This window comes from Ceratosolen solmsi, unplaced genomic scaffold (genome assembly GCF_000503995.2).
Source record: "Ceratosolen solmsi marchali unplaced genomic scaffold, CerSol_1.0 scaffold1, whole genome shotgun sequence".
Lineage (NCBI taxonomy): Eukaryota > Metazoa > Arthropoda > Insecta > Hymenoptera > Agaonidae > Ceratosolen > Ceratosolen solmsi.
In genome coordinates, this window is record NW_011948415.1 from 15870116 (window position 1) to 15896075 (window position 25960).

Sequence of the window (25960 nt, forward strand, 5' to 3'; positions counted from 1 at the left end):
TTATAATCACTTTGCGCATTTAGTCTATCGCGAGAAAGTTTGGTGGTACAGGTTTTATACGTATGTGAGTATGCTCTAGAAAGGCTTAAAAGCAGTAGTAAGAAGTGAAATACAGAATTGACGGCTCTCGAACATTGCTACAATACATTAGAAGGTCGTAGAAGTGAGAAGTGTAACATAAGAAGTAAGTGATAGAAAGAGAGAGAGAGAGAGAGAGAGAGAGAGAGAGAGAGAGTCAGATAGTCATGTGCTTGCCGATCGGTGTTCGTTCATGGCTGTGACTTTTAGTATGCGATTGGCTTTCAACGGGCTGAGCTGAACGTGCAATTTGCAAATAAGAACGCGCGCGTTCGTCTGTCATTTTGATATTGCTTTTTTTGTCCTTCAGAAATCTTATAAATTAAAGTAGCATAGCTCGGTCAATACGCAATTTCTACATTTTTCTCGCATATCTTACCGTTAGTCTCCTTCATTTACTGAAAGGTTTGATATTAATATATAAAATTCTACAGAACTATTGAACTGCAATAAATTTTGGACTTTTGAATTTATGCATACAGTAATAATGTTTATATCTCACTCAAAATTTTTTTATATTCTAAATTATTTGCATAATTGTTCTTGTACGTTATTACTTACTGTTACATTATATGCTGTTTGGCAATTTACAATTAAAAAATTTGTACATGCTTTTATTTTTTCCATTAAATGCATTTTGTTTCTTATATAAATATATAATTAAATATGTAATTAACTTATGTCAATAATTTTTAAATTAAAATATATAATTATAACATAATTAAAATTAATAATTGAGAATACTAGAGCTTAATGAATACAGAAGCCATTTAAGAATAATATAAAAATTTACCATTACATAAATCAATAATATTTTTTTTTTAATTTTTCAAGTCTCTTTTTTCTAAAAAAAATTATTTAAACGTGTATATCTAAATTATAATATCATTATACTTCAAATGATTTTCTTGTGTACAATTTAAGTTTAACAAAAAGTATGCCGAAATAACAATGCCAATATTATTAGGCGATTGAAACTGCAATAATCAAGACTGCAATAAAAAATTGAAACAATAAAAAAGAACATAAAGAGTAAATTAATGCAAATAGATCATTGCCCGAAAAGATAAACAGCTTTCTTCGTAAAAATAAGTATGATGTCTTCGCTGAAACTTAAAGATGATCAACGCTTCGCACTTATGAAGGTAATATCAATGATCAATTGAATGAAAAGACAAAAGTGATGGGTTGTTTTATTGAAAAAGTTTTTTTTCTCTCTCATTATTAAAAAATGTTTTTTCGTAAACTTTTTCATGTAGAAAATTTTTTAATAATATATACAGCCTCGTAACAAATTCAGCCTTAAAAATGAATTATCCATTAATAATTAATGACCTATTAGACATTAAATTTATGTAAAACAATGTTTTATATAATTAAAATGCAATCTTAAAACAGCTCGCTTAGAAAAGTTATTGCAATAATAAACACGCAATCTGTCACAATATTCAATAATTCTCGAATGTGCATAATGGAATTTAAATGAAAGTCAGAGAATTCTTAGCCCGTGCAGAACCGAACAGTTACCAGGTTATCGAACTGTCTTTTTTAAATGAGGTCAGCGTATCATGTCTGAACGTGAGAAAATGTTAATCCACTGTTCAGCTTTCATTGTAAGTGAAATCGAATGCTTAAATTTCACAGAAAATTTGTTCATGGACAATAGCCGAATTTCTAGATTGTATATGATCTGAAATTATTCCAGATTATTTTAAAGTAAAAAAATTAAATTATCATTACATTAAAAGCATACCTGCTTCATTCAAAATGCATTTTACACTTTTAAGCATTTAAAATTTAATCCCATTCAACTTTTTAATCGATAAATATCGTCAATAATTTATAATCAATTTTATAAGCTACTTTATTTTAAATTTATTATAAAATAAATATGGATTCAAAATTTGAATAAGAAAAAAAAGATAGTAAATTGTAAAATGTATTTTTTTCTTGTTTAAATCAATGAAAACTCGAGATTTTTATCAATATAATGTTCAAGTATTTTCATAAAACATAAATTAATGAAATTATGCATTCATAATTACTTCTTTGTTTATATTCAAGAAAAATTACCATTATCTTATAACTGTGCAAAAAAATATTTTGTTTAAAAACCAAATCTAAATTTTTCATCATATCATAGAACTGTTTCTGTGGCTATTGAGATTATAGAGACAGTGAAATTTCGCATGTAATATAAAAAGCTATAATTGTTGTGAATATTTTTGTATGTTGTACTTTTTAAGAATAAGCTGTATTCATTATTTCATAATCTGCAGTAAAAAATAATTTCTATATAAATAATATTAGTTGTTTCATGTATATTTGTGTTGAGATGGATTATAAATATGTGTAAAAAAGAAATTAATCGATACATATGGTGCATAAGTACATATATCTACATAGTTTTACCATTGATACTACCTATATAAAACATTAAACTTAAATTTATAGTTACAAGATTAAATAAAGATACATCACAAAGCACTAAATTACAAACACACACGCGTACGCGCACGCATTATGCTAACTATATCCGGAAATACAGTTATCGAGAATGGAGTAGATTACCTCTCGCCTACAAAAAATAAGAAATAACAACCGTAGCAGAACATATGCCACGAAACAATAATTATCGAATCGTTCCACACCCATGTCGAACAACTCAAGCAATTTTATATACTAATTTGATTTGCTACATTTACCGCTTACTTGATATGTTTAATACACAGAACAGTAGACTAACTGAAAATTATTGCGTTGTGTAGCTATTGTAAAATAGCAACGTAATGGTATCATTCTGCAGTATGTACGAAAATATATGAGAGCACAACTATTTTCTCATTTGAATTAGTCCACGAAATATTTCTTATAATATTTTATGAACGTTAAAAATTAATACTACCAGATATTTTGAGGAGCGGAATAGCTTAAGTATCTGACATAAAGCAATTTTATTGTTAACGAAAAAGATGATACGATAGATGGATTTGATAATTTGCTAAAGCAGATTATACAGACTGTTTGACTATAATTGTGTAATTCATTTCGTTATCCTATGCATGGAAACGTCCATTTCGTCAACTATGTAATAGCGTATGCATTTTGTATATACGTAAAAAAATCACAGATTTTCAATTGGTGATTCATTCGAAATTATTTTAATTTTTACTAATATTGAGATATAAATTTTGGATTTCACATATTTGGTAATGATCCTTTGGTAATGATTACTTTCAACATTATTCAAATCGGATAGAAAGAAAATAATTTGTTATTTTTTATTAAGTATTTAATCTAAAGATGGAAAAATTGTACTTCTAATACAGTTTAAATTTTAGTATCATTACATTTCTGTATTGAATGAAAGGACACTATGTAAATGAGTCAGCAATACTTAAATTTGAGACGGAATTACTTTCTGCAAGTTTCTAATGATAGCACTATTATCGCTAAGCAATAAAGCACATTATTAAATAAAATGACGAAAAGCATTAGGAGAACTGTTTAAAATGTAGCTGACGAAAAGCAAAGTTTTAATTTACAGTTTTTATTATTATACATAAAAGAATGCGTATCCTTTCAAGGCTTTTTCACCTTCTCTCAGAAATTCTTCATGTTAAAAGAAATATAATCCTCTATAATTATTGATCTAGAATGTTAAATCAGCGATATATATCTAAAAAAATTTTCGTAAACTTTAAAATAATATGCTGGATTCGATTGTATTCGTGTGGAATTCATGTATTGTACATAACACTTTTAATCATAGATACTATAGTAATTATACCAACAGGTGCCTTTGAAAGGCAGTTGAATTGCCCAAGAGACTAGCTATGTTTTATTGTAACATGCACAGAAAATATGTGAGACGATGCAACATAAATTATGTAATTTATACGTAATATAAATGACTGCATCGATATCACTTAGATAATCTATAAAAAAAATTTTAAATAAAAAAACGAGTGCTTTTTATAATAAAATATTAAAGGTGATAAAACTGTGAAGTAACAGGAAAAATTTACTTAAAAATATTATAGAATTAGGACTATTATGCACATATATTGAGGTGAAGTTGAAAAATTGCAATACTAATATTCTTGATTACTTTAAAATGAACACAAGAAAAAACAAAATACATAATGATTATTAAAATTTATTTTGAAAATAAATACTTATACTCAAGTTAATTATATTAAAGATGTTAAATTTATTATAAGATGAAATCGACTGTATTTTAGGCATTATTCACTTTATATTTTCAAATGATCATATTAGTCTCAATATATCAAATTAAGAATTTAAAATATTGATATTTATTTAGTATATTCGAGCAAAGATAATTATAATAATGACGAGAATATCGTAGGAAGGATCAATTATTCGAGCAAAATCAGAAGTTTGCAACCCGATTACGAAGATTACTAATTAAAAAGTAATATAATAAAATCTAAGGGTGAAATATTAATAATTGAAGGAATTTAAAAAGACTATTGTGGATATAAAAAATTATAATATTGCAAAAATCATTGATGTGAAACGTATTTTTCCTGTATTCTAAATTGATTGCTACGAAAATTACAGAGACAATGATACTTTAAATATCAAAATGTAATATTATAATATTGTATTTTATATTGATGCAGTATATATAAAATGATTAACCATATATATTTTTAATTATTTGTCATTCTCTGTCATTTTTCATATATTGTTTTTTTTTTCTATTTAGTTCAGACGAAACGTAAAAGATATTTTACAGCCGCTCTACGATGATCAGTTTCTACTACGATGGTTAAGAGGTAATATTTTTAACCAAAAGTTACCTCATTATGTGTAGTAATGAAAACAAATTGTTTCGTAGCTCGAAAATGGGATGCTGTTGCTGCAGAAAAAATGTTAAGAGATGTAAGCATATAATTTTTTAGATTTAATTTAATAATGAAATAAATTAGAAAATTATAACACAAATTGAATAAAAAATTGAATTAAATCATAAAATAAAATCATAAAATAGACAGACGTATATTGTATATATTTAATTATATTAAATACAGTCTTGTGATAGAAATAAATTTTAGTCATAAAAATTATTTATTTTTTTTTTAATTAAAATAGAAAAAACTGCTTGATAAACGCAAAATTTATTTTATTTTTCTAGATTAAACACATGTAATATTTTCATCAGCATTCTGACACCAGAAAGGTTTACATTCGTGTCCAGAGGTAGATTATATTTTCTTTAAATTGGCTAGCCAAACCTTTGCTAGTCTGATTACTTTCACTTCATTTCAAAAAAGAACAATATTTGCAAAATCGGCATTTGTCTCAATACTTATAGCATTCCTTGACTGTTGCCAAACTTTATCCACTACATGAACTGTAATATGTATTTTCGATATCAATATCGCAAACATTTTATCAAGCCTATCTTCCATAAATGAATTTTCATGCATATCTATTCTTTTTGCGTTTCCATTATTGATCTTCTATGTTTCTCTTTTTATGTACGTCTAAACATTTTTCTTTGCGGTCATTTATATTCTAATCCATTAGTAAGACTATTAAACATCATAAGTTCCTTTCGATTTAAATTTATTCTATCTCATTTGTAATTGATTCGATTATGTATCTATTTTGAAAGAATTATAGATTTATTTTTCTTTTATCATATATTTTAAATTCTCTCTCTCTCTCTCTCTCTCTCTCTCTCTATGTAATACGTAGTACTCTATCTATATTGCAAAGTTTATTTATTATGTAATAGTTTTAAAAACATCTCTTTTAACAAAATTTTATGGGCATTTATTTATTTTATTATTAAACGGATACTATTTATGAACTAAATCAATTGGCCTTTTAATCTTCAGCATTTGATTCATAAAAAATTTTATATTTATCTCCTAATCTATTATTAGTCGTCTAGTACTTTGCTTAGTAATTCAATCTTTTCTTTTACATTCGTTTAAGATATTTTTATTAACATTTTCATTATTAAAAAATCATGTTTGCTTTAATCCAATGACCCTTAATAGTTTATTTTAATATTTCCATTATCTTAAAAGATTAAATATTTATTTTAGGTCAATATAGTTGTACGGTCTCAATTGTATGTATGCTCGATTTACCAAAATAACAAAGAAAGTTCACATTTATATTTCATTACACGAAATTATTTTCAGGCTTCGATTGTGGGAATAATATATTGGGAATTATGGTTTTGTGTATAAATGTATATGCAAATTATACGAATCATTCAAACACTAACAATTTTTATTTTTCAATTTATTTTTGTATTTTACTTGCAGTCACTTGAATGGAGAAAACGATGGGAAGTTGATAAACTTAACGAATGGGAAATTCCTCAAATTTTGAAAGATTATCTTCCGCACGGTCTCTCTGGGTACGATAAAGACGGTGCACCTGGTTTGTATTTTCCTGAAAACATTTTTTTGCATCATTTTATGAGTAATAATATAGCTTCGATAAAATAATTAAAAAATCAAATAATTTAATAAGCAAGCTTATTGTTAAATATACTCAATTTGCTTAGAAAATACATTGTCCTAATTCTTATTACAGAATAAATAAATGAAAAGTCCTTAAATAAATATAAGCTGTTAATCAAATATTATTTTTAATTACTTATTTTTTGTAAGAAGACCAATCAATAAATATAAAAATAAGTTAAAATTTTTTAAAATCAGATCATTAAGCTCTAATATTAAATAACAGAAATTAACATTATATTCATGTTTATTACTCTAATCTACTATTTTATTTTAGATATTTACGATTTAATATTTCCAATTATTATTGATTATTTATAAACTTGTACATACAGTTATTTTAAAACCATTCAAAAGTTATAAAACAAAAGCATTGGTATTAAAGTTCTTTTTTTAATAATACTCCAATAACTATTGCAGAATATTATTCCAATAAACAATTTTGGTTGAACGAATTTTAGATGTTCATAAAACATCTATAATAATGGCACTACAATTGATTCTTCTTGTCAGGAATATTCATTACATAATAAATCAAAATCATATATTATTATTTAATATAACGTATAAGTTGTAAATTTTATGTAATTATATTCTATAAAATTAAAAAATTCTTATATAAAATAAATAAAGTGATACATCGTAAAATAAAACATAAAATAAAACAAATCATAAAAATATATATAGATTTAATTTCATGTATAATTTATTATTATTTAATCGATTTTTTATAAATATTTTATTCAGTGTTCTTTTTTATTTGAGAAAAAAAGTTTATCGGAAGGTTAATTAATTGAATTATATTCACACAAATAATGAACGTAATTATAAATTTTATTTAAACTGTTTATATTTTATCATCAAATAATATAGATATATTTATCTCTTGGCTACAGATGAATCACCATTAAATATTGTTAAGAAATTAATTAACAACTTAAGACTCTTAATGTATAATTATAAATAAATTTATTTATTATAGATTTTAATTAAAAAAGATATATTATATATGTACTGGAGATATCGGTTAATTATATGAACTAAAAGTGTTAACATATAGACTGATAAATCTGTAAAATAACAAGGGTAATATTAGAAAAAATTAATTATTATCACTGCATGTATTTATTGATATATTTTTTTTATTAATTATACAGATTAGTATCGTATACACACTTGTTGATTAAAGCTATTAAAATAGAATTAATTTATTTTTAAATTTTAGATAAAATATTGATACATTGACATTATTTTTATTTTTTTACTGATTATTATTCAGTAGTACAGTAATTAGTAAAAAATAATATTTTTTACAGAGAAATTAAATTATTTGTTAAGGAAATGATATTTAATTTTAAAATATATTTTTGCATAAGAACAAATTTTCTTCATTAAGGATAATGATTTTGTTACAGTTATCATAATGCCATTCGCTGGTTTAGATTTATATGGAATTTTACACGTTGTAACTCGTCGTGAAATGATTAAAGCAACAATTAAATTATTAGAGTACTATTTGCGAATTTGTAAAGAGCAAAGCAAAAAATATGGATTAGAAGCTGGACAGTGCACAGTTATTTTTGATATGGAAAATTTTAGTCTCAGAGAATATATGTGGCGACCTGGTTGGTTTAAATTTTCAATCATATATCTTGTTTATTAATAAATAACCAGATTATTTTTTTAATTTCATAAAGCTGGAGAACTGGTAATAATGTTAATTCAAATGTACGAAGCAAATTATCCAGAAATTTTAAAAATTTGTTATATTATTAATGGTAAGATTTAATAGTATTTGTTAATAATATTTAATAGAAAAGCATTAAAAGTAGTAGTTTTACAGCACCAAAGGTATTTTCTCTTGCATTTACAATTGCGAAAAAATTTATGAATGAATATACATTATCGAAAATTCAAATATATAAATCTGATCCTGTAAAATGGAAAACAGCCATATTACAAGTTATTTCTGAAGACAATTTGCCAGTATATTTAGGTGGAACATTGATGGATTCTGATGGAAATTCAAGATTAACATCAAAGGTATACTAATACAATTTAAACATTTGATGAGCGCAATGTCAATAATTTTGTTTTTAATAATTAAAGTGTACTTAATTACTTAAAATATATATAAATTTAATTTTTAATATACGTAAATACAAACATAAAATGTAAAAAAATGTTGTATAAACAATAATACTTTTACATGCTCAAACACAAATTTTAATTAATTATATTCTAAAAATTGTCTAATATGCACGTTTTTTTATTATACATTTATTTGTGAAATGACTATATTTGTATTGCATATCAATATATTCATATATCTGTTTTTATGTAAATAGAACTAATGTACATATATAAATGTGATTAATTTAAAAAAATTATTTTAGCACATTGCATATCAAGTGTACTGTAAAGTAAAAAATATAATATGGTTTAGTAAATATATATATATATATATATATACAGAACTACATATCAATAATTGATGAACATTTTCAAACTTATGTTTTAATTGACATATTTGACTAAATTAAAAAAAAAGTTATAATTATTTACATACTTATAAGTTTGTTCATAAAAGATTTTCTAAAAATAAGTTGCAGACAGTTTTTTCAATGTATGGATATATAACGAAGTAAAAAGAAATATAGTTCATATAAGAATAACAACTGATTGAAATATAAATTCAGTAAATTATGAATTTACAGTTCATTTTTTAGTCTTCGCAGATAATATAGGTTACATTTATTTATTTATATATTTTTATACAATATATTAATAAAATATGAATAATAAACTGTATACATAATTATTACTTATGTATTCTGATTATAATATATTAATGATAGATTTGCCAAGGTGGTAGAATTCCGAAAAATTTGTACACAAAAAAAAATGATAAAACAAATGAATTAACAACTGTAACTATTAAGAAGGGCGACAAATTAAAACTTGATTTTCATCTAATAGAAGTTGGATCGTTATTGAGGTAAGTTGTAATAGAATAAAATAAGGAATATAGAATAAAATAAGGAAATAAATTTATTTGCAGTTGGGAATTCCATTCTGATGATCATGATATTAAATTTGGAGTTTTGAAGAAAACAAATGATGGATTCCAAACAGATATAATTCCACTTCATAAAGTTGCTGCTCATCAGTTTAACGAAGTTGGTATTGTTACTTGTGAAGCTCCTGCTGTTTGTATGTTATTTGAATTCAAATTCTGCATTTCATGATTAAATTTAAAATAAACAAATTGTGTACTACTTTTTATTTTTAGATTCTATTGTGTTTGATAACAGTTATAGTTTACTTAGAAATAAAAAAGTACACTATTGTATACGCATACTTCCTCCAGCAATGATAGATGAATCTTCTTTAGCTAAATCATAAGTTTTCATTTTGTAAATAAGAAAATAAATTACAATAATTAATTAATCTATAACAAAAACAGCTTTTATACATATAATTCTATAGGTGAATGAAATCTTTTAGTTATTGATTTTTGTACATAATAATATTCAATGTTAATTTTAATATTTTATAATTTTTGTATAAAAAAATATAAAAAATGTAAATCTATATTACATTGTAGCTTTACATATTATATATTATAAAATTGTTATTTACGCAAAAAAAAAAAATATATATATATAATAGTATAAAATGTATTTTTTAATTATCATCCTCTGCTAATAGCATTTCAATTAGATCATTATTTAATAATTGATCACCTTCTAAACGTTTTTGCGTTCCCCATTTTACAAGCGTTGGCAAAGTTTGTATGTGAATTTCAGAATTTGTTCGAAAAGGACATTTACTATTTTTCCAACTATAAAATATAATTGTATGTTTATATTTATAATTTAATGGAATTTCAATAAAAATTATTCTTCTTACAAAGCCCTATCACCAACCGAGACAATAATATAATGATATGTTCCAGGAGCCGACTGTATTCCCTTTTCTATAAATGGATGAGCTAGAAATATAATTTAAATTTGAAATTTAATAAATTGAGCTGGTCTATGATAATATGCTTTACATTATATATAAATAATAGGCCATATCGGTAGGCATTAGAAATAAAGTACTACCTTTAACACAATCAGGACACCAACTGTTTCCATCTGCCATTTCAGAACCCATATATAAAATAAAAGTTGGATTATTCGTTTTAAAATTTTTTATAAATGTTATGAAATTTGCGTAACCATTTATGTGATGCTTGATAACCATGTTCAAAGTTTCTAGTTTAATATTAACCTTAAAATGTTATATGACTTTTAACAGGGACAAATTGCTGATTAACATACAAAATTATTTGTAAATAATAGATCTTGGAGAATAATAGTGACACTTATTGTTACGTTGTTATATACCGATTCTTTTGCTACGTGGCTTATAGGTAATAATTAAATAAGAATATGGTATAACTATTACTGAAATTTTATAAATGAAATTTAAATAACAATTGCACAAATTTAATATTAATTTTGACGTGGAACTCGAGTAAGGCAAAATTTACCTATATGGTACATGTATTTCAAATATTCAAAAAATTAAGCATTCTACATTAATAAAAAAATATTTTAATATCTTTTACATCGTAACGATAACGAGCTTTTTCTTGATTTCTTCTGTTCCTTCTGTCATATTATGATTAGCACAATGCAACACTGTGCCTTTCATATTAAGGATGATTGGCTCTTTCCTAAAATTCTAGTACGCATGCGATTTTTTATCATCTCAACTACATTTACTAACTGGCAATCACTTGCATGGATGCCAGTCTCTTTAAAATTGTATTACTACATGATACATTAAAAATTAACTTATAATTATTATCATAGTAATAAATAAGCTTTTTTTACAATTACATATCTTATTATCAATATAATATTAATGAGTTTTTGTGTAAAAATTTTCTGACTAAATTTATTATTAGAAATCGTTCAGCATTCTTAATTTATAATTATTAAGTTATTTCAGTTTTTTCTGATGTTCATATGACCAATATTTAAAAAAAATACAATGATTTAACAGTAACTTTTACTCCCCACCCTTTATAAATTATATAAATTTTCCATTAATACGCTTTTAATATATAATGTTGCTTTAAGATTTAGTCTTTCAATTAACTTAAATAGTTGATGAGAATAACAAGAATTATAGAAATTCTCAAATGCAAATCAAATGTAACAGAAATATGTTACTTATTCCAATAACTAAATATTTATAAATGTATTCTTTTAAAAAATATTTTACCAAAATAAAATACTTGAATAAATGTTATATTGATCAACCGTAATATATAAATATAAAAGCAACGATTTATTTAAAAATAAAATACAGATTAAACGTTTCAATTTTTTTTTTTAATCTCTTTTTGTGTTTGAAATAGATGAATCTTATTCAAGAATTTCGTTTATATAGTTATAACTTAAAAATTTTTTAAGCAATTTTTTGTATAGTAATATATGTAAGTAATAAAACAGTAATATTTAATTAATATTTGACGTTGACTTTCTATTTTCACTAATTGGTGGACGTAGATTTTAATAGATATGTATGTATTATATATTAATATCGATTAAATAATTTAGTTTTATTTAAAAATTTTTTTTTGTTCTCTTAAAATAGAATTTTTTAATTAAAAATTTTTATCTCTATCTTTAAAAAAACAATTAATTCATAAAGTTGTTAAATTTTTGTAATTTTAATATAATTGATTTTTTAAAAAAAATAGGTGTAAGGATATTTTTATTATTCATTGATTGTATGAGAAATAGCATACATTGATTATAATTTATCTGTATTAAATTATATTATTTGTTAAAATTATTATTATTCATATTTAGTTATTTTAATCAAGATAACTCAAAATGTATATATAACTCTTTTATTTATTATAAATGTTAAATATGAATGTAAATAATTATAATGCCTATATTTTTGAAGTTCGATTTTGTTAAAGCAATAAGATTTTGTCTTCGACGAATAAAAATTATCGATAACAGATGCTGTAGGAAATGCAAATGTTGCTTTTCGATATGGATTACTTATAGATTCTTTACAGATACGCAGCCAATATCCATGATAAAACAGACAAATTTTTAAATATCCTGCTCTTGTTTATTATTAATTGCTTTATTATTATTATTATATATATATATATATATTTTTTTTTATCAGGCACAAAAAATGAAGATAATGCTATTATATTCCGATGTTGTATCAAGTCATTATTCTAAAAATTATAAATTCATTACATATCATATTCACACCTTTATTTGTTCTAGCATCTTATTAATTTTAAAATAAACACAGATATTAAAGATTTAAACTAAACTTGAACTTATCATAAATGCTAAATATAATATATGATTTTACTGGCTATATTTTCCAAAATAAAATATTTCGTTATTACATGTGAGATTTTTCAAATTAATGTACTGTGTGATCGATTTATTTTATTTTTAAATCTTCATCTAACTTTGCAATAAAATATATATTTCGTCGATTGATAGAATTTGTTGTATTATTTCATTTACATTCGTCAGAAATTACGTTACAGGAGTATGGCAAAGTTATATTTTTGAAAATTTATTTAATTTTTAATTTTAAATTTAACTAGGCATAATATTCTATCGTACGAGGTAAGATTCTAAAATTGTATTCTAAATGTTTCATTACAAAATTCTATAATGCAAATGAGTTTAAATTGATAAGGACGAGTGCACATACGAGCTTGTGAGTTTCAAAATAAATAGGGCGAGAAATTCAGCCCACCTACCAATATATTTATAATGTATTTCTCAATTGCAGTATATTATGATGGCTACAGTTATTTATAGGTAATTAGAGGAGATCGATATCATACTTAAAATGTCCTTATAACCAATACCGTGAAACCACCAATCATTATACTAATAAATATAATTTTATTTATTAACTAATTATCGTAACAATAATTAGTTAAATTTTATTTTAAAAGCAATTATATTTATAGCGATAGTAAAATTATGAAGAAATTAAAAATATGTAAATAATATTGATTTATTATTATATTACTTTTAACATTTTGTCAATAATAATTTAAATTGACAAACAATTGTAACAATTATTCATTTTTCGTTATATATATTTTGTTTTTTTTTTTATATTACAATACGCTGATATTGTTATTAATAAAATTACATAATAATTCTATACAGTAAGGGAATCAATAAATGTATATGCATATACAGTGTATGAAAGTAATAAGAATAATTATAATTTGAAATTGCGCGGAATTGCCGCTGAATGCCACGATAGTGGTAGCATTGGTGAAGTGTCCTTTTTCGCTTTTCAATATGGCTTTCCGTGATTCTGAGAGTCACGTCGCAAGTGTCGCGGTTGTCGCAAATCGCGGTTACGTTACCCATACTTCCGACCTTCTGATAAACGCCTTGCGAGTTAGAACTCCAAGTCGACAATCGTTAATCTATTTTGTTCTAATGGTGGATAGTGCGCAGATCCAGCCATCCATTTATCCATCTGTCTATCGAACGAACCAGCCAACCACATATCTAACCAGTCATCCAGTGATCCATCCATTCATGCATCCATCCATCTATCCAACCGCACATGCACCCATCTAACGTTCTAACCATAAAAGCCCTGAAGTAGTAAATGCATTCTAAATAAATGTAGAAGGGGAAAAAGCAGGCAATGGTCAAAGATTAATACTCAGTGATTCAGGTAGTCAAGCATTTTGGCTGTTTGGAGATTCCTTCATTCTACCATATAGATTTGTGTAGCAGCAGTGACGAAAACAGTGTAAAACAGTGGAGAACAGTAGCCAGTAAGGGAACCTAGTAATTGCCTAGTAATTGTCGTGCGTTGTATAATAGTTAGTACCATTGATTACTTGAGTGTCAAGTGTTGTGTGTCGACGAAGCGTGCAGTGTTGCAAGACTCGAGACTTGCAGGTTTCGATCGTTCCGAGAAGGATCTTTCAACAGTGCAGAAGAAAATTTAACAAGTGAGATATCCGTCCAAATCGTCCGAAAGCGTTATAAAATCCATTCCGCTGCCAATTCTCAAGATCCAAGCTATCGATTCATTTTTTTCGATTATTCACGATCACTGTGGATCCCTTTTTTAATGACAGGGTTTCTCTGAGGGGATGGCGGCAGTCTTCGACATCGAGCTTCATGACGCGGACGTGGTGCCAAACGACGACTCCGAGGACGACGTTATTGAAATAGGCGAGGTAACGAGCATTTTTCGCATTCTTGACATCTGTCAAGAGTAGTGTAATTTATTTTCCAATAGATAATTCAAACATTTCTTTTACATTCGTTACTCCTGGGGCACGCTATGTTTTTGTTTTATAATCTTATTATCGATCTCATGCCCTTTCAAAGTCATTATTATCTCCGTAAGAGGATGATTAAGCGCGTGGCACGCACGCCGTGAAAGGCTACGGCTGCGACATGAATACTATTAATGAGTAAGAATGCTGTAATGCACTATACAATTGTGTTGAATTTTTACGTGAAAACTTGACCGATAGATCGCGCTGATACTTATACTATTTTTATGAATATATGAGAATTAACTATGCATTATTAATTTATCTCTATCTTTCTTCCAACTCTTCATCTTTTATTCTTTTTTCTTTTTTATTTATATATATATATATATATATATAATTTTTTTTTTCATCAATTTAAGGATGAAAGCATTTATAATAATGTTGATTGATAATATAATGATCGGATCATTTAATTTAACGTATGCGACATAACCTAAGAATAGAACATTTAAAAGAAAAACTATTATGCAGTTACTAACATTCAAAAGTTCAGTGATTCAAACAATAAATTACCAAAAATACTTATTAGTTTTATAGTGATTTTAATTTTTGAAATAATATTAAATCGAATATCTACACATTATTGATTCTTACTAATATTAATATATAAAAATTGTTATAATAAATTATAATAAACCATAATAAGAAATTTACCATTTTATTTATGCAAATTTTTATAATAGGTAATTTCTGTAATCCTTTTAAATGAATTATGGTTCACATTTATAAAGATTTTGATTCTGTTATTACTTATATTTTTCTTTTTCATATTTATTAAAAAATTAAAAGCAGAATATTTTATGAATTGTAAAAAGTACTATTTTTTTGCTTTCTTTTAATTTTACAATTTACATTGACATTGTCACAGTATAATTCATTATTATTTATAGATGATGAATTATAGGTTATTGTAATAATTATGTATTTGTAATTTTAGAAATTCAAAACTTCAACTTATCATTTAATTTTACTACATACCCTTCTTATAAACATTTCAATATTATTTAAAAAAAAAAATATCTGTGATACATTAAATTGTTACAAACAAAGATATTTTAATTATTATATTTACAACTTTTTAAAGCTTTATTTTCATTAACTTTCTGTTGTAAGAAAATGAAACCATTCTTTTTTTTTTATTTATTTAATTTTTTTTACTAGATAGATTGAAGAGGTTTGTTATAATAATATATTGTTATATTAATTATTGTTATATTAACATATTTATAAAAAAATTATATTTAGTCAGCATCCTTCGTAATTTACAATGTGTTCTAACTCATTTCACTATAAAAAATTATCATTAAATTATTTGAAGCATGCATGCATGCACCACAGTTAGATTTTCATTAATTTTATCATTTCAATAAATAAAACTACCTTTTTTATAAAAAAAATTTTAATTCTAAGGATACATCGAAGCTCTTGAAAATATTTTGCCTTTATTAGTAATATGAAATAACTATGTAAGAAAATTTATAATTAACAATATTCAAATAAATTATCAATATAGAATTGTAGAATAAATAATAATGTCAAATAAAGTGTCAATATAGAAAATATTTTTATATTTGGCCTTATGAATCCTTGAAATTGGAATACTTTTTTTGGACCAGTAATAAATTTGTTGATCATTTAATGAACGAACAAAAAGCAAAAGGGTCATGAAAAATCTAAATTAAATCTGTTGAGTAGGAATGAAAATATATTATACTTTATAATACAAATTTCAAAAACATAAGGTAATGTTATTTGCTTTGTTGTAATTGAAAAATTATTTTATCTCTCATAAAGCATAATTATTAAAGTAATTTTCTTACATATATTAAGGTGTAATTATCTACAATTAATTTAATAATTTTAAACAATTATGGCTATGAAATCATTATGTTTTTACAATAAATTTTACTTTTAATATACCCTTATCTTCAGACATTTACATTCGTTGTTACGCATAAAATCATATTTGTATTATGTAAACTAATTTATGTACAGCTTCAATGATCTTTACTGGAACTATGGTATCTACATAGCAATATATTTATATATTTTTTAAAACTATAATTACTTTTTACAAATTTTTCATTTAAAAAATTTTTAACATAAATTTGGAATTTCTACTTATTGCTTTATTGTGTAGGATTCTTATTCTTATAAGAATTAATTATAATGAATATAAACTTTATTAATTATTGTAATATTTGCAGTTTCAAAGGTTTCATATTTTAAGCTCTTTTAACTATTTATTACACGATTGATATATTTAAATCCATTCATCAAATTTAGAAATGATAAGTGAGTAATAGTAATATAGTTAAATAATATATTTATTTTTCTTAATAAATAAAATTCATATTAACTTAACATAGAAGATAATACCATTAATTAATAATATTTTTTATTTATTTAAAGTATATACAAAGAATATAATAAAACATATTTTTTTTTTAATTATGTAAGAACTTAAAAAATTACAAATGAATCTAAATCAATTGTTTCATGTGTGTAAGATAGAAATTTGATTGTTTTCTGATGCATAATCCACTATTTACATATTAACAATAAGTAGTTTTATATTTTTTATTTGATCAAAGACAAAACTATATTCTGTATGGGCTAAGCTTATTTCATTTTTGAAATTTTATTTAATGATGTTATTTATTAAGCATGTATTATATTATTGTTTATCCAAAAAGTTCATTAATATTCTATCAAAATATTTTTTTTAATATACAACGTTCATTTATGTTAGTGTAGTTTTACTAATCAGTATTTACTTTAACCAATTTTTTATGAACTTGTTTATTCCAAATCTTGTTATTACATTAATTTATAATAATATTGAATAATCATGGACCATGGAAAATTTTCTAATCTATACTTTAGTTTAGTATAATTGTTGATTTAATTTTTTTTTTAAACAAACTGCGATAGGAAAATAAAAAAAATCGCTTTAAAAACTATTTTAATGCACGAATATTATTGTAAGAATCACTTAACAATTCATTTGTGCACAAAATAATTTCTATGCAATTACTTATAATGGCGAGAATATAAAAATCATTAGTATTAAGAAAGAAAAGATAACTAAAAATGTAGGGACTTAGATACGCAATGACTGCTCCTCGTAAGTAAGTGAAAACTCTGTAGGATCTTTATTTGTATCCTTTGTTTTATTAATTTCAATGTTTTTGTTTTGTAGTTGAATAATAAAGTGAATTTTGGAATGAGTTAGTCTAGTTCGAGTTGGCTTCCCTGACATATATTCTATTGTGTTTCATTCTATTATCTTTCTCTTGTTCACTTTTGTTAATTTTAATATTTTTATTTTTATCACCTACTTGTATCAATCCGAGTATATAACAAATTTACGCGATCTTGCATAAACGATCAGTTCATTGAATCTACAAATCGAACATTGTAGTTATCCTCTTATGTATATATATAGTATCGTCGAAATTATGTCAACGACAGCGTATGTAACCATATAAATTAAAAATAAAGTAAACAGCATTATTAAATTTATAAATCCTATAAAATATTATAACAACTTAATGCAAATATTTATAATATTAGCTATGCCTCTTCTAAAATTCTATCGAATATTGAAACTTATAATATAAATATTAAATAGTTGACAATATATTTGTATAATTACATATTTATAAAAATTACATAATATAATATAGTTCTAATATTTAGCAAATTGATCGTACAAGCATGATAAAATAATAAAAATTATATTTTCAAAAATTTCGTTTTAATAAATAAAATAAAATATTTTCTTCATATTCAAATTTTTTAATTATTTCACAATAATTGAAATCGTGAAATTTGTCTTCTTGAAAATTAAGAGCTTCATTATTAATATTTCAAATGTATTTATCTTCAAATAGTATTTCTGAAATATAATAAATTTACTTTTCAAAATTTTCATTAAATCTCTAGAAGAATATTTGACAGAAAGAAGCATAGAGAATATTTAATTAATTGAAATCTATAAATTGTGCTGTTAAATTAAAATTATTATATAAAGCCGCATTCAGTTGAATATGCAACAAAAATAAGTTTTAATTTTAATAGGCTACCGTATTTGTAAATAATGAAATTTCGATACGTTTTAGATTTCAAAAAGTGTTATTTACAAAAAATTATTAAATTAATCTTTTCTTTTGATATCTGTTACAAAACTGTTATTTAAACTTTATGAATAAAAAGATAGAAGTATATACTACTCATTATGAAATACATTAATTAATAAAATTAAGACAAATAATAACAAAATGTCTAGACTATCAAAATATAATATTAATTATTTATATTATTTTAATGGAAATTTTCCATAATAATGTATTAATTTTTTAAATCTGTATTTATTTTATGTTTGATAATATTAGAAAAACGAATTACTTTTGTTTCCCAAATTAAGTATTTGTAAATGAATGTGAGACAAGTGTGAATCACTTACTGCGATAGTAATTTTTTATTTCGCCTTAATTACTTATATGAGAAAATAGAAAGTCAATTTAAAATAAAATTAAGTTCTTATACATTCTTAGAATTGCCTATCATATTCTTTGGTATTTCTTTAAAGGCCTCGTTACTTGGTTGGTTGTTCTCATTCTTTATCTCTATTACTATACCTTATTTTTATATAACTATACATATTGAAATTCATATTGTATTTTCGATATTATTTTGGAGGCTAATCTGAGCGTGTTTATGAAACTAAAAAATATTTTATTTCATATGTTTTACTGATTAGGTGGAAGATTTATAAATAAAAATATAAAAACATTTATTAAAATAAATATGTAGATAAATTTAATTATCAATTTAATCCAGTCAATGACAATAGGCGTAATTCTTGCGCAAATCTGAACATATATCGACTTCAAATTTTCAAGATCTTTTACTAAACATAGGCATTTAAACAGAATGAAAAGAAATATTAATAGTCATTAAATTACTAACGCAATAATAATCTCATCTCTTTTTTAGTAGCTATATAGTTTTTTCCTAAATTCTGTTTTTAATAGATGATATAATAAATTTTTTATTGAATAATCATTTTCTTCACGAGTCGAACCAATAGCGTGATAGATAAATATTACTGGAAGACTCAAAAAAAAAACCAAAAAAAAAACCGTAAACTATTTAGCATGATTATATCAGAAATACAAGACTTTCTTGCATAACATAGAATATGTTAAATTATGTTTTCAAATAATTATTCGTGTTCATTCGTGCATGCGCATGCGCTCGTATGTTTCGATGAATAGGAGTAATTAAAGCGATTTGATATTAAATATAATAAAGATGAAAGTAGTTTGTTGGACAATCAATTAGATTTTTAGAAGTAATCCTGAAAATTGCCTACGTAATCAAGTAAGGCACCAAGAAAAAGAATAAGCTAAAATCAACAATATGGATGGCTTGTATAGGTTAAGACGAACAAAAGGAAGGGTGATTTTTTGAAACCACAACTATCACATATTAAGAAAAAAAGAGTATCGTTTGCAGATGTCGATCAAATCGATCCATTATTACATTGGACGTGTGAATTTAAAAGAGACGATGTATAGACTGACTACAAAATAGTACAATGTATTGAATACAGTTATCTTCAACACCCATTAAAGATTTGATAATAGTTCATATATGTTCACCGAAGAAAATGTCGAACTACAGAATCTTATTCGTGTGTTCAGTATGCCTAATCGACAGAACGTGTACAGCAGCATTAATATCCTTTCCCGTTATTTCTCATTAGTTTTTACAATTTTTCTACTTATTTTTGTATGATGAGAAATAGGATTACTCTGCTATTAAGCTACCATTACTGTGATTTCATTGATTTTAACTATAAATATCATACATTAAATATAATTTAAATCTAATATTTATTTTAAATTGAGTATTTTTGAGGAATCAAATTTAGTGGTAATATTATTTCCACATAATAATTATAAAATACCTTCCCATTTTCTACGCAAAGGAGTGTATATAAATGTTGGTTCCCATTTAACTAGTTTATTCAGTCAGTCACTATACTATATTATATATCAACATTTAATTGCTTACCATCTTTTACTTTTAAGCACTCTTTTATGTGCACAGATTAAGCATATTCTTTAATTGTAACATTTTTCTTGTACTTTTTGTTAAAATATTTGAACTGCAGTACAATTTCAAGTAACAATTGTATTTACGAAACTCTGTATTAAAATACTTTAATTTAACTATATTTGTATTACAATGTACTATACAATAGTAAGATAAAAAGAGAAAATATTGCATGGTTGTGAAATTGAGAATTTTTTTTATTTTTTCAGGTGGAATACGATCCTAATCCAAATGTGCATGCTATTATCGAGTGAGTAATTTTCATTAATATTTATTTGTAAATTTTATCTTGTTTTTAAAATATTACGAAGTACTTTGTTTAAAATTCTTAATAACAAAGATATTTCTACTTTGATAAATTGTTTTTGACAAATTGTTTTCAAATTTTTCATAAATGTCATTTATTTGATTAAAATTAAATTAAAATTAAAAAATTGCTGCTTCATTTTAACGTAAGAACAACAGAGGATAGATTTTATCGTTTTATAAATAAAAGCATATATTGTAAAAACAACTTTTTGTAATATGTTTATATGCCAAATTGTAAACTATCAAATTTTCATAATTAAAATTATAAGTTTGATAAAAATTACATATATTAAAATGTTTTTTTGATTTCTGGAAACAATTTTGAAATTTAAGTTCAAAACTATGGAAAACATATTTTAAACACGTAAATATTCCCATACATAAAGATTGTATATTACAAGTCTAATCATTTTCGTCAAACAAATTAAATTTTTTATTTAAATTTGTTTATTTTATTATGTCATATGTGTTGAAATGTCGCAAAAAATATTTGCTTGTATTGGCTTTAAATCATTTTATAAAAAATATAGATATCTTGTTTTTAACAATGTTAATCAAATTAACCTTTTTTTATATTATAAATTTAATGTCATTAATGTGTGAGTGTGTTTAAAATAAATAATCAAAAGTTTACACTGCCTTGCAAATATCGCAATACATTTGTTTATTCATTATAATTATATATAAAATTATAATTATAATGATTATACATTAATGTATTTAAACATTAATTATAATAAATAAACAAACGTATTGCGATATTTGCAAGGCAGTGTAAACTTTTGATTATTTATTTTTGATTATTAATGATTATATATTAATGTATAATTAAATGGAAGAATTGATAAATTATGCTTTAAAAACGTAATATTTTCTTAATACATTAAATATGTTATCAATTTTCTAAATTTTTTCATTAGTAATTAATAAAATTGTATTGAATTTTAAAAAATAAATCGGATTAAAAAAAAAATTTATTTAACAAGTCATGTGATGGAAATTTTCCGAACCCCAACGATCATATTATTCAGATGAGTTTTTATTAATTTTTTTATTTAAATAATGATAATAAATATTAAATTCCAAATATAAATAGCTAAGGGCCTGATTAATTGAAAATGCAGAAGTAATTATAATTATAAACAATATTTATAAAATATGCCGTACAATTTATTTACCTTAATTTGTTCATTTTTACGTTTATCTATAATTAAAATATTATAGTTAGTTCAAATAATAATTTAAATTATTAGCATGTATATGTAAAGTAAGAGCTCATCATTTATTATTTATAATTAACAAACAATGATTAAGTATAAGCATTAAAATTAAATTATAATTAATAGATCAGAAGAAGTTGAAACTGTAGCTATATCAGAGCAAAATGTCAATTTAGGAAGAGAAAGAGCTGGACCACAAGACTTTGAACTATGTAAAGTTATTGGAAAAGGTGGCTATGGCAAAGTATTTCAAGTCCGTAAAATTAGTGGTAACGATAGTGGTACCATTTTTGCTATGAAGGTTCATTTAAATTGTGATTAATATATTAAATAATATTTTTCAGTTTTTATGTATATATTTATCTATTTTATATATTCTTAGGTATTACACAAAGCATCTATTATAAGAAATCAAAAAGATACCGCACATACTAAAGCAGAAAGAAATATTTTAGAAGCTGTTAAGGTATATTATTCTACAAAAATAATATTGAGATTTATATCTTAAAAATTATAGTTTACACTAATACACTTTATATTATATTAAACAGCATCCATTTATCGTTGATCTTATGTATGCTTTCCAAACTAGAGGTAAATTATATTTAATACTTGAATACATGTGTGGTGGTGAACTTTTTCGTCATTTAAATAATGAAGGCATATTTTTAGAAGATACAGCATGGTAAGTTTATTGGATCAATTTTTTAAATTAAATGAAATTAACCAAAAATTAATAAAAATTTGTTTAGCTTTTACTTGTGCGAAATAATATTAGCATTGCAACATCTTCATTTACAAGGCATTATTTATAGGTAACAAAAATTGTAAAATTTAAATTTTTGTCTTAAAAAAAACAACAAAATGTTTATTATAATTTTTTTTTATAGAGATTTAAAACCCGAAAATATATTATTGGATGCAGATGGTCATATTAAATTAACAGATTTTGGACTTTGTAAAGAACACATACAAGAAGGAGCAGTTACTCATACATTTTGTGGCACAATTGAGTATATGTAAATAATTTTCAGAATTATTGTAAACATTAAAAATTTAATATTTGTATTCCGAAATTTATAACTTATAATTCAATTTAATTTAGGGCCCCTGAAATTTTAACAAGAAGTGGACATGGTAAAGCTGTAGATTGGTGGAGTCTTGGTACCCTTATGTATGATATGTTGACTGGCTCTGTAGGTTTTACATAAAATAAAAACATTTTAATATTAAATTTAATAATATTCAAAGGGCACATTTTTTTTTGTTGCAGCCACCTTTCACGTCTAATAATAGGAAAAGTACAATTGAAAAAATTTTAAAAGGCAAATTAAATTTACCTCAATACCTTACACCAGATGCTCGAGATCTTATCAGAAAATTATTAAAGGCACACTTTTAAATTTTGTCGAAAGATAATTTTAAATTATTTCAAGATTCTTTGGTTATTCATTTAAATAATATGTTTTCAGAGACAAGTTTCGCAAAGACTAGGGTCAACATCGACGGATGCCGAACAAATTAAAGGTCATCAATTCTTTGAGCTTATCGATTGGAATGATGTTATATCTCGTAAATTGGAGCCACCTTTTAAACCAAAATTAGCAAGTGAAGACGATGTCTCACAATTTGATAAACTGTTTACGACGTCATCGCCAATCGATTCACCTCCCGAGTGCACACTAAGTGAATCCGCTAATAAAGTTTTTCAAGTAAATATTTATATGTTTTACATTACAATATATATTTTTGAGTATTAAATAACTTAATGTCTATTTAAACCCTGTACAGGGCTTTACGTACGTTGCACCAAGTATATTAGAAGATATGTGCTCTCAACCACGAGTAGTGAATGCCAGAAGTCCGCGGAAAAATAACATGCGTGGGTTTTCGCCTCGCGGTAATCACTTTCACATGCATAATTCACATCTGCAAAGTCATAGGTCATTGTGAAATTTTGATTTTGTTTTTTATTTATAATTAATATTTAATTAATGATATAGTAGTTGAGAAGATAAATATTCATTTCAGACATAATGGTGTTGGTCAAAGTATAGAAGATGCAGAAATGATTGAAATAGGATAAATAATGTTGACTCATTTAGTCTTCGTTATTTAATCTTCTCGTTTAGCTGTTGGGCTTCTAAGATTAACTCTCGAGTCTCGGGAAGAGATTTTATAAATAACACAGCTATGTGAAGAGTTTTTCGAGAATGTATACAATGTACAATAGATGCCTAATAGCTATGCATAGTTAAATTTTTTTATTTGTATATAACGACTAACTACAAATATTAGGTAAGAAATTATTACACCTGAAAAACAGGAGTAATGACAACAAACAGCTTTTTGAAAAGCCTAAAATAAGTACATTTATCATTTAAATCCCATATAAAAAAATATTTTATTTTAGAAAAAATGTCATACTATATCTTGTTTTTAATTACTGTAACACTTATAACATTGAAAAATCATTTATAGCTTCTAAAATAAAGACCTATATGACAATTTTTCTAAATAGTTTATATTATTACGTATAATTACAATCTAAGATAGCTGCATCAGACATATATAGTGGTTGAGAAATATGTAATTGTACCATTCTAAAGATTGAACTTATATAAAATTAATTTGAAAACTGCTGCTGCTGCTGCTGCTGCTACTGCTGCTGCTGCTGCTGCTGCTGTTGCTGCTGCTGCTATCTTAAATTTCCACCGCAGTTCGTATGTAAACGAAAGTGTTAGGTAAAAATTAAATCGTTTTATTGTATATTAAATTGTAAATTAATGCAACATTTGAGACGAGTTTACAGAGATAATTATAAAGTTAACGAAGAGGTTTTTGAGATTGCTTATTACAAATCTGAGATTAGAATTCAAAATTGAAAAAGTTTTGAATTTTTCAATAAACATTTAAAAATCATCAATGTTAAAATAGTAAATACAAATTATTACATTTAGAAATTGAAATAGTCTGACAGATTGAATGTGTTTTCACATGAAATAGATATATTGTAAAATTAAAAGATATAAACCCAGAATTATAAGTATAAGAGAAATAAATTTTAATTTTCAGAAAATTAATCTCACATGTTAAATCATGTTACTCTTTTACATTTTCAGATTATAAATACCTTGCGAATTTATAAAATTATATTTTTTGGCAGATAACTTAACTAGGAAACTTGCATTCATTTGAAAATATGGCGTGTTCTTTTAAGCAATGCTTTGTTGTATATTTTACATCATAAATTAAATTAACTACAAATAATAATTTTACTATTTTTCAACAAATATGATTTTAAGAAAACTGTATAATTTGATTTTATTAAATTTTATTAA

At 24.0% G+C, this 25960-nt stretch overlaps 3 protein-coding genes across 8 annotated transcripts; 2 read left to right on the forward strand and 1 right to left on the reverse strand.

Moving 5' to 3' along the window:
• The first annotated feature begins 300 nt into the window (after window positions 1-300).
• Window positions 301-10058, forward strand: LOC105369021 (SEC14-like protein 2). 3 transcript variants are annotated; one of them, XM_011508252.1, is made up of 11 exons: window positions 301-483; window positions 1046-1223; window positions 4814-4883; window positions 4946-4989; window positions 6390-6507; window positions 8006-8215; window positions 8288-8368; window positions 8434-8633; window positions 9449-9588; window positions 9652-9803; window positions 9883-10057. In XM_011508252.1, exons 2-11 carry the CDS (start codon window positions 1173-1175, stop codon window positions 9993-9995), a joined length of 1179 nt encoding a protein of 392 aa, XP_011506554.1. In that variant the 5' UTR covers window positions 301-483; window positions 1046-1172; the 3' UTR covers window positions 9996-10057. The 3 variants fall into 3 exon arrangements, with proteins under 3 accessions (XP_011506554.1, XP_011506556.1, XP_011506557.1); XM_011508254.1 differs by lacking the exon at window positions 1046-1223 and having other exon boundaries at window positions 9883-10058; XM_011508255.1 differs by lacking the exons at window positions 9449-9588; window positions 9652-9803; window positions 9883-10057 and having other exon boundaries at window positions 8423-8556.
• Window positions 10059-10242: 184 nt separating this feature from the next.
• LOC105369022 (thioredoxin domain-containing protein 17) lies at window positions 10243-11281 on the reverse strand. Of its 4 annotated transcripts, XM_011508259.1 has the most exons (6): window positions 11131-11281; window positions 10961-11044; window positions 10817-10868; window positions 10700-10732; window positions 10503-10584; window positions 10243-10434 (listed from the first exon to the last, which is right to left on the reverse strand). In XM_011508259.1, the coding sequence occupies exons 3-6, from the start codon at window positions 10839-10841 to the stop codon at window positions 10278-10280; spliced, it is 297 nt and encodes a 98-aa protein (XP_011506561.1). In that variant the 5' UTR covers window positions 10842-10868; window positions 10961-11044; window positions 11131-11281; the 3' UTR covers window positions 10243-10277. The 4 variants fall into 4 exon arrangements, with proteins under 4 accessions (XP_011506561.1, XP_011506560.1, XP_011506559.1 ...); XM_011508258.1 differs by having other exon boundaries at window positions 10817-11044; XM_011508257.1 differs by having other exon boundaries at window positions 10249-10434; window positions 10700-10868.
• A 2931-nt stretch (window positions 11282-14212) lies between these two features.
• On the forward strand, window positions 14213-25246 carry LOC105369023 (ribosomal protein S6 kinase beta-1). Its single transcript, XM_011508260.1, has 12 exons — window positions 14213-14859; window positions 21300-21340; window positions 22746-22920; window positions 23002-23085; window positions 23171-23304; window positions 23372-23434; window positions 23510-23638; window positions 23725-23815; window positions 23893-24009; window positions 24092-24331; window positions 24411-24562; window positions 24651-25246. The coding sequence occupies exons 1-12, from the start codon at window positions 14773-14775 to the stop codon at window positions 24703-24705; spliced, it is 1368 nt and encodes a 455-aa protein (XP_011506562.1). The 5' UTR covers window positions 14213-14772; the 3' UTR covers window positions 24706-25246.
• The last annotated feature ends 714 nt before the right edge of the window (window positions 25247-25960 follow it).